This window comes from Letharia lupina, assembly GCF_014066315.1.
Source record: "Letharia lupina isolate WasteWater1 chromosome Unknown contig_2, whole genome shotgun sequence".
NCBI classification, from domain to species: Eukaryota; Fungi; Ascomycota; class Lecanoromycetes; order Lecanorales; family Parmeliaceae; genus Letharia; species Letharia lupina.
Window position 1 is genome coordinate 2,109,365 of NW_023502971.1, and position 11,163 is coordinate 2,120,527.

General features: G+C 29.4%; 1 protein-coding gene across 1 annotated transcript; it reads right to left on the minus strand.

Annotated features, from left to right (window-relative positions):
- Window positions 1-201: 201 nt before the first annotated feature.
- On the minus strand, window positions 202-1,290 carry HO133_004689 (uncharacterized protein; the record flags this gene model as incomplete). The annotated part of the gene is made up of 2 exons (XM_037295605.1): window positions 202-1,118; window positions 1,167-1,290. 2 exons carry the CDS (start codon window positions 1,288-1,290, stop codon window positions 202-204), a joined length of 1,041 nt encoding a protein of 346 aa, XP_037157606.1.
- Between the last annotated feature and the right edge of the window lie 9,873 nt (window positions 1,291-11,163).

The following is an 11,163-nucleotide window of genomic DNA, read 5'->3' on the forward strand; positions in this document are numbered from 1 at the left end:
AAACTCCACGAATGCCGCGAATTCTCCTTCTCCTTATGCGACACGAGCTGAGAACGCCCGGTTGTAGTAAGAATCGAAAGGTACTCCATGGTCGATACTCATGACGCGTGTACTGTCTTAGGGTGCAAAGGTCATCCTGACGATTGCTTATCCAATGGTTAGATTCTCAGACTTCTCTCCAGCCACCATCCGGCTTTCGTGCTATTTCTTTTGACCAATACCCTTCTTCCTTCCCTTTCCCCCTCTCACAACCCTCTTCCTTGTCTTGGCCGGCTGCACTTCTTCTTCATCCTCGTCCTCAGATACCGGAGTAGCGTTTTCCAGGTCTATCTCCTCTTCGTTCTCATCATAGTCTTCAGGTTGCGCTGCCTTCTGTTTCTTCTGTTGGCTTCTCTGGAAAAGCTCTTCGGGAGGTTCCTCGAGCTTTCTCTTCTTTCCATTCTGGCGCTTGGCACTACTCCTCTTTGGTTCCACGTACTTGGCTTCAAGATCATCGAGGAATGTGTCTGCTCTGCTTCTCTGTCTCTGCTGTATCAGCTCCGTAAGATCTGGGCCTTCATCCTGTTTCGACCCCTTCTTGTTCGATTTGCCAGCACCATCACCGAAGATTTGATCGTACTTTCCCAACTTCTTCGCATAATCTTCGGCCTCCTTCCCATCTCTCTTTGCTCTTGCCTGTCGTTGATCTCTTTGCTTCTGGGTTTCTTTGGCGTACGCGTCGTATGCCTCGACCTCGCCATCCTCAATCGCGTGATCTATGTATTCACGGAATCGATCTTCGTCATGGAGAGGGTTGCTGAGCATGACTTGACTGAATACAGAGTTGAGCTTGCCCTGAGCTTGGGTATAAGAGACCAGAACATCACGTTTCTCTTCATCTGAGCCCTGGTATCTATCTTTGAAGCTGCCTATGGTAGTCGACGTAACAGTATCCGCCCACTGTGCCCGGAAGAAATCAGTCCAATTGAAGTCGTCGTCTTCGAGATCAAGAGACTCTGAGGTATTTCCCGTAGTATCGTAGCGTTTGCGCCGTCGCTCGTCCGAGAGAATGGCGTATGCGAAGGCAATTTCTTGGAACTTGGCGTGGGCAGTGTCTTTGGCATCGGGATGCGCTTTGTCTGAGAGCTCGTAAGCGTTGGACGTTATGCCATGCTATCTGAGCATACCTGGATGATATCGTAAAGCTAGCTTCTTGTATGCGGACTTGACATCGCCGGACGTGGCAGTGTTCTCGATCTCAAGGACTTCGTACGGGTTGATGTCCGTGGGAGGGTCTGACAAGTCCTCCATATTCGATTTGATTGACAGACGTGTCCACACAGATGTGACCCAAGAGTACTGAAGCTCTCTACACCACGAGAAGATTGCAGGATGATTGAGGTCTAAGGAGTTGAATGTGGTTGCACTTGGGTGTCGAATTTGGGGGTGACGCGACTCGCGATATACCGGAATTACTTCGGTTAGATACTCAAGCCGGTTTTTAATATTGGGCCACTTATCCTTTTCTGGATAGCGTCGCACACCTGAACGAAAGTAGCTTAGTGGCCCAATATCAAAAACCGCCTTGAGTACACCTAACTCGTTTCCACCCCCATTTGCACGTTACCCCTATTTGCACGCTCTTAAATCCGATAAATCCGATATAGATAGCCATCACTATCATAGCTACTAGTATTATTTATTTAAATAATCTATTATTATAGAGGTCTATATCGAAAGTTCTATACCCGCACTAGTACAGCCCTAACTCTACTTTCGGAAAGCGGCCTTATAGAGGGGAAGTCTAGAAATATCTTCTTATAGCGTATAAATGAGATTTTAGATACTTCTTTTGACTTAATAGGGGTATTAAACCTTAAAATCTAACTAGAATTAAATGCGATTTCGAAGAACTTTAGATGTATTATCTAGATAGCTCTTTAGATAAAGCGTTATTTGAAGTTTAAGCATAAGAGTCTTAGCGAGTATAGAACTTTCGATATAGATCTCTATATATTCTATTATAATAGCTAATTAATATATATAAAAGAATAAGATAGAATTAAATTAGAAAATCTTAAATTTATATATATAGCTAATTATTAATTCGTTACGAAGATTACTATCGAAAGTCTTAAATATTAGAATTAGAGCTTTAAAACTCTTAATTTCTTAGTAAATATCTTAAATATCTTAAATATCTTAAATATTAATGCTTTATATAGTAGCGATATTAATATTATATATATAAAATATATATATATAAAGTATATAATAGCGATATTACTATATATATACGAGGTATATAATTATAATATTATTATATATATAATAATAATAGTAATATAATATTATATATACTTATATTAATAAGAATATTATAAGAAATAGAGAATAGAAGAAGAATATAAAGCTTTTTAATATATATTATTAGAATTAGTATAGAGATATATTATATAGATAAGATAGAATAGAATAATAAGACTATCGAACTATATATGTGAAAAGAAGATATAATATAATAGAGAATATCTTCGTTAAGGCTCGCTAGCCATAGGGCTGAGGGCTGAGTAATGTGTTAAGGATACGCTCGTAATAGTACTTCTCTCTCTTAAATAGCCATAGCTCTTATAGCTGATAGATCGAAGATATAGGCTTATTACTTGCCTTATATCTCTAAATATTTATAGTCCTTCGAAAGAATTATCGCTCGCTGAAATCTATAAAAATAAAGACTTTTATTATATACTATATTAGATTAAATTAGTACTTTTCTTCGACGATAATAGCGATAATAATATCGCGTCCCGGAGATTTCGCTAGCGCGTCGTTGATAGCACTTTATTATAGCGTTAAGAGGCTCTTAATTTAATAAGAATTTATAAAGAATTAAATGAATAATAATCGAAAAAGAATTTACTATATAATAATCATCTAATATAGTAGAGAAGAAATCGATAAAATAATATAATTTAATTAATTAATATCTTTCGAATTAAACCGAGCCGTAAGCGCTAAAACTCTAAATTAATATTAGATAATTTCGATATAAGTTTCTCTATAGAACGCTATATAGTCGATATCGATTAAGGCTATTAACGACGATAGTTATTACGAGCGTATTCTTAATATACTTCTTAGTTCTATGGCTAGCGGGCCTTAACGGAGGTATTCTCTACTATATCATACCTTCTTCTTATCTATATAGTTCGATACCTTAATTATCTTATTCAACATACCTATATTAATATTATATCTATATCGATTCTAATACTATAATTAAGATTAACTCACTTATTTCATTTATATTAGCGGATAAATTTAAAGAAACGCGCTAGCAAAGGCTTTAGCAAGAAATTAAGTTAAGTTATTATATTTCTAGATAAGCCTACTAAATAGATAAATCGATTTTAAAGAGTCTAAAAGAAATAGCGAAACGGCCTTGGCAAATAGTAGTCGAGGGATAAAGAAGATATTAGACCATTTATACGGCTAGCGAATCGAAAGAAATAGTTAATATTTTATTTCTACATTCAAAACATACATTAATAGCACTACTTGTAACTTTATACACTATAATGTCTAAAGTTTTAACGAGATCTTAATTAGATAAAAAACAACCGAGTTATAGTTAATTAAAGATACTATTCTCCGAAACTTCCTCACATACAACTTCTCTATAAGATAAGAGACTCTCTAAGCGAAGTAAGTGTACTCGAAAGGCTACTATTTAAAATACTTATAGTCTTCTTAACGCCTTAAACGATTAAGAAATAAGTATATTAAACCTCCGTAAAGAAACAATCTTATCTTAGACTTTATAGTGAAATTTTTTATTCTCAATATCGAATAATTTCGATACGCCTTAAAGAGGCTTTATTATTCTCTAGTATATCTGATATTCTCAGCACCCATTCTTTCGAAGTATTTAAACTCCTCTCCACTTTATTTTAAATCTTTCTTTCTTCTTTTCTATAGCGAAGTCTAATATTAAAAGAATAGATTAAATTAAGACTCTATTAGAGTAAATTAAATTTCGACGAGTGTTAGTTCTATTAGATAATACCTCTAACGAGATAGACTCGATAAATATACTTTAGAATATCGCTAATAGTCTATAACTACAACATTAGACTAAGTATTAACCCGACGAATTTATAACTATATTAAATAAAATTCGTTAGAAGCGAGACGATTTTCGAAAGATTATTACTCGATATTACGCCGCCGTAATAGAAAAGAATCTAGTTATAAACGATTTATACTAGATCTATAGAATAACCGAGAAGATAAATTAACTAGTCTAAGACTTTTAGAAGAATATAACTTTTCTATAGCGGAAAGTTAATAGCCTTAAGATATAGTTAATAAAAGACTTATAACTATTATCGATTAAGAAGGAACGTACGCCTAGACGTTTAAAAGAGAAATTAGTTAAGATCTTAGATCCACCTCTATTTATCGACGATAACGATCTTATCTAGAACGACTAATTCTTTAGAATAAAATAGAAATTTAAGATTAATAGCGATTATTATCTTATTAAGAACTCTAAGATAGTCTATATAGTCTTATAACTCGGCGATAAGACTATATAATATACGATATATAGAAGACTTCGAAACTTTACTAACTTATATTAATCTTTTACTAAGATTATAAACGAGTTAGTCGATATCTATAAGAACTTAGATCGACGTAGTAATATATTATATAATATATATACTCTATAATAAGAGACTTAACCCTTTATCGACTTCTATTTAGACTTTATTCGACTAGATACTATTCTTAATTATAACGAAACTCTTATACTAAAAAACTATCTTTTTAAGAAACTAAGAAAGAAATTAAAGAAGATATAATAGATTATAAGAGGTTTTACTATCTTAAAGACTATAAAAGAATATCTTCGAAAGCTAGATAACTTATAACGTATTAATTATAAGAATTTTAAATTTATAAAGACTACTATTAAGTTAACTATAATACGAATATCGACGATAGCACCCGCGATTAATATACGCCTTATATTCATTACCGAGTTTAGTTTAAGTATAATTACTACGCCTCTAAATATTATAATTAATTTAAAATCGAGGGAATTAATATACTATAATTATAATAAGAAAGACTACTATCGAAAGGACTATATAATAACTACTTAAATCGAGACCAACAAAAAGGTCTTCGAGGAGATACGACTCCACGCGATAAAAATAGATAAAGAATTTGAAATCGATAACGTCGATACTACGGGTAGCGATAATTCTTCTTCGGATTCGGGAAACGAATAGCCTCTTTCAAAGTTACGATAAGAGATACTTATAAAGTATATCTAGTAGATACTCTTAATAACGCCCTAGTACGTCGTCCTTTTCATATATAAGTTACGCTATCTTTATAAGAAAGGAAGTATTTACTTTAGAACTCTCTTATAAATAGTAAATATATCGATACTTATATAGTTATAAATAAGTTCTTAATCTCAGCGATATATAAGGCCTTATATCTAAAATCACTCTTACTATTACGATCTAAATTATTAAGGGGTTATAATGACCAGATCGCAAAACGATTAATTATATACTATTTACTTTCTATAATAATAGTAAAAGACTATCGAGAAGAAATATATTTAATATTAATTATATTATTAAAATACGATATAATAGTTAAAAAACTATAAATAAACAAATACGAGGTAATCCTTAACATATTATAAAATAAGATACTCTTTCTATTCGATCGATATAATTATAATAATAATTAAATATTAATAATAAACGATCTCTTCTTTCTATTAACTTCGAAGCTTCGATTACTTATACTATTTATTCTCTTATCTATTATACTAAAATAATAAAGCTCTCCCTTACTTATCTACGATAACGAGATTAATTCGAATATCTTCTTATTAAATAAGAATGAGAATAGTAAGAAGTCTAAGTTTATTAATATCGCTGAGATTAATATAGCGGCTTACTATTAACTAGCCCGTGAAAAAGATAATAAGCTATTTATATTAATAATAAATAAGATCTATAACACATCGCCTATATTATATACGCCTTCCTCTATCCAAATACCTCGCGAAACTCGTATATCGATTAATAAATCGTATTTCTACGACTTAGAAAAGAAATATAAGAGATATTATAGTTCTAACTGCTTCATTTAGATTAATAGCGCCGACGAGATTAGTTCTAAGAAGATAAAACGTAAGCTATCTACGAAGTATTACGACTATCTCGATATTTTCGATAGAACTAAGGCGAATATACTTCTCTTACATCATTCTTATAACTATAAGCTCGAATTTAACGATAGCTTTAATAAAACGAAACTTTCGAAAAGTAGAATCTATTTAATATTAGAATATAAACTAAAATAGATAAAGAAGTATCTAAATAAATATCTAAAGAAGGGATTTATAATACTAAGCTATATACTATTCGCCTCACTTATTCTATTCGCGGAAAAGTCGAATAAAGGGTTACGTTTTTATATGAACTATCGAAAGCTAAACGCTATTATAAAAAGAAATCGATATTTAATCCTACTAATAGATAAGGTTTTAATAAGAATTTAAAGATATAAATATCTTACTCGATTAGATATTATAGCCGCGTTTAATAAACTACGTATATATTTCGATAGCGAGGATTTTACTACTTTTATTATCTCCCTTAAAGTATATAAGTATCAGATCCTCCCCTTTAATCTAATTAACGGCTCGGCCATATATTAATAATATATAAATAATATTCTATTCGAATATCTAAACGACTTCTATTAGGTCTATCTCGATAATATACTTATTTATAATAAGATAAAAAAGAAACACATTCAACACGTTAGATAAATCCTCTAGAAATTAAAAAACACCGACCTTTAGATAAATATTCTTAAGTGCGAATTTCATATTTAGAAAACTAAGTTTCTAAGTCTACTAATATCTATAGACGGGTTACAAATAAACTTTACTAAGATTTAGACTATTATCGAGTAAACTATATCTATTAATCTTAAAGAGATATAGACCTTTATCGAATTTTATAATTTTTATCGACGATTTATTAGAGACTTCTCTAAAATAGTTAAATCTATAATAAAACTTACGATAAAGAAGGCTATATTTAATTAGTCCCCAGTATATTAAGAGGTCTTTTACTTCCTTAAAGTCGTCATTACTAAAGCTTTAGTTCTATATTATTTCGATAGAATAAAAAATATCGTTCTAGAGACTAACTCTTTCGACTACGTTAATAAAGATATTCTTTTTTAATATAACGATAAGGGAGTACTTTACTCGATAGTCTTCTATAGTAAAAATCTAACCTCAACCGAGTATAATTACTAGATCTACGATAAGAAACTACTAATAATTATTCGCTATCTAGAATACTAACGCCCTAAATTAAAATATATAAACGTTCTTATTAGAATCTTTATCGATTATAAAAAACTAATATATTTTACTAAGGGAAGAAATCTTAGTTAACGCTAGGCTCGATATTTAAATATATTATTAGAATTTAATATAAAGATTATTTATTGATCTAGACCTTAGAACGTTAAGGCTAATATACTTATACGAATAGCTGGGTATAAATTAATCGATTTTGAAGATAAACGATTACGCTAATAGTATTAGATAATTCTTATCTCTAATCGATTGAAATTAGATAGCGAATATATCGATATATATATAATCGATAACTCTATCTATTATAAAGTAGTAGAGGCTAATAAGAAAGACGAATATTATATAGAAATTCGTAAGGCTATCGCCGAAAATAAGAATAAGTTTCGAGAGATTACTCTTAGTAAATACTTCGTATAAGACGAGATACTTTATTATAAGAATCGTTTATAAATATTTAATAATATATATATCGATATTATCCGAGAGATATACGATTAATTATTCTACAACTATCCCGAGATAGCATATATCTATAAACTACTTAAAAGAGAATACTATTAACGAGATATAAGAGCTACCGTAACTATCTACATTAAGAATTACTATATCTATTAGAGGGCTAAGACTCTCCGCGATCGAGAGTATAACTTACTATAGTCTCTATTAATTTCATAGAAACGATAGTAAGATATATCGATTAACTTCGTTATAGGCTTACTTATATTCAATAACTATAACGCTATTTAGATAGCGATCGATTAACTTATTAAGAAACGTTACTACGTAGCCTATTTCGATATTAATAAAGATACTATCGCTAAGAAGATAGTTAACTTACTACTTAAGAAAGTATTTTATCTATATAATCTACCGACCTTAATAATATCGAATCGAGGCTCTTAATTTATAGCTATTATATGAAAGTCTTTTTATAAGAGACTAGATATTATAGTTAAGCTATTAATAGCCTTTCACCCTAAGATCGACGAATAGATTAAACGAGCGAATTAGAATATAAAGCGTTATCTTTAAATATACTATAATTATATATAGAACGACTAAGTAAAATAGCTATCTATTATCGAGTTCGCTAATAATAATACTATCTTATCGACTACTAATATCTTATCTTTCCTCACAAATAAGAAATTCTATTCTCGAATAACTTTTAGCTCGAATATTATCGACTACGAGATCATATATAAGCGTCTCGATACTACTCAAACAAAGGATATCACGAATTATATAAAATAAGTTCTTAAGTATATTCGAAGTAATATAAACCGCGCTTAGAAGGCTATAGTTATATAAGTTAATAAGTATCGATAAAAGATTACTTTTTAAATAAATGATAAGATCTTTCTAAATAGTAAGAATATTATCTTTAATCGCCCTTTCCGTAAACTAAACTATAAGAGACTCGATTTATTCGAGATTATAGGCCTTATAAGAATCTTATATTATCTAAAACTTCCGCCAACTATAAAAATTCACGACATCTTTTACCTCAATCTCTTAAGTCTCGCGGTAAATAACCTCTTATTAGAGTAGATAAACTCTCCACCGAAGTATATTACTATTAATAATCGAATCGAATAGATTATTAAAGAAATACTTAACTTTAAATTAATCTATAGTCGTCTTAAGTATAAAGTTAAGTGGAAAGGTCTCGATAATAACTCTAATTAATATAATGCGAATAGCGATAAATTCGAAAATTGCTAGAACCTAATAAACGACTTTTATAAGCGATATCTCGAAGAGTCTTATCTATAAAGAAACTAGAGCGAGGGGCCTTTAATAGCGATAGCGTTCTTGAATCGAAACTATCTCGAATACCTTATTTTTAATTAAATTAAGATCGTCCGATATCTTTATAATAGCCTTATTTTTTCTAAAACCGAGAATCGATTTCTTAGACTTATTTTAATTAGAAATTACCTTATATATAGTCTTTCGCGTAGGCCTTCGTTACTAATATAACTCTAAAGACCTTTCGAAGTCATATTAGTATATATATAGACTACGTTATCGCTATTACGAAATATAATCGATATTAGCTAAATAATATACTATAGAGAAGACTATATTAAAGTTACTTAATATTAAATTAGAGTTTTTAGCGCCTATAACTCGATTTAATTTAAGAGCCCTTAATTAATTACGTCGTATTATTTCACAGATATCTTATCCGCTTAAATACGAATTCGGAAATTATTATTATTTACCCCTGCGTCTATAGGTATGGTTTTCGCTATATCACACCGATTTGCTCTCGGCTAGACTCTCTATATACGTATATACCTCGGCTAGCGACGTCGCTATAGCGTAAATATAAAAAGCTGCTATCGTTTCTAATACCTCTAACGGAGAAAGGTACGATACTAGGGTTCCCGGATACGGTTATTTCTTTACTACTTTTATTATTTTTCAGGCGTTAAGCGTATATATATACCCATTTTTCTATCTTTCCACTTATTAATTATGAAATATAATTTAACGAAGAAGAGAAGTAGTATTACGAGCGTACTCTTAATATACTACTCAGCCCTATAGCTAGCGGGCCTTAGCGGAGACATTCTCTATTATATTATACCTTCTTTTTCACCTATATAGTTCGATATCTTAGTTATCTTATTTAATATATCTATATTAATATTACATCTATATTAGTTCTAATAATAGTAAGATCTATAGATAACGTACTATAACTTCGAAAGTCGTTTAGATATATAATAATACGAGAAGCCTAGTTAATAAGCTTAATATAAGATAATTATTTAATAATATAAGTCTAAGAAATTAATTTACGAATATAAAAAAATGAGATCTTTCTAAAGATATCGAATAGTTTTAATTCGTTTAAAAATATAATATTCGAGGATTTATCGATATTTATACTAATTTCGATTATATTTATAGAGCTACTACATTCTTAACTATATCTACTATATTCTTATAATTAGATTATTTATAGATTTAATATATTTATATAGTTTATTATTTATAGACCTAGTAAGTTCAGCCTATCGCCTATATTTCTCTAGATTAGAGCGAGAAATAATAGTATATTTACTACGCGGTTTACTTACATCTTCGAGTTTTATCTTAATATACTATTTAGTAAATATCTTTACTTTCTTATCTATTAGTCGTTCGATATATATTAAATTATAATATTCTAATATAATAAGATATTTCTTTAGATTTAATAATATTTACTATTAGAGACTTAATAGTATATATAGTAACTCTATATTATAGTATAAAGAGAATACTATCTATATAGAATTATTATAAATATAGATTTTATAATAAGATAGAAAGATTGAAAGGCCTTAGTACGCTAAGCTTAATTAGATTATAATATAAATAGAATTATTAAAATTATAATATTATTCTCTTTTTTAATTTAAAGCTTTAGTAATAATTATTATATAATAGATATTAATCTTATAAAAAGTATATCTAGATATATATAAAGTAATATTCTTAAATATATTAATTTAATATTTTATAATAGATTTAAGATTTTTCTATAAGTTAATATAATTATTATAAATTAATAGCGCTAATAAAGAAGATTATTTCGAAAGTTTTTTAAATAATAAATAAGAGCTAATAATCTCGAGGTAATAATAATAAAAATCTACTATTAGATTTAAATATTTTGCTATATTCGTAAATAATTATTAGAATAAATTTTTCTTAATCTCTAGATCTTTATATCTAATTTTATATATTAGATATTCTCT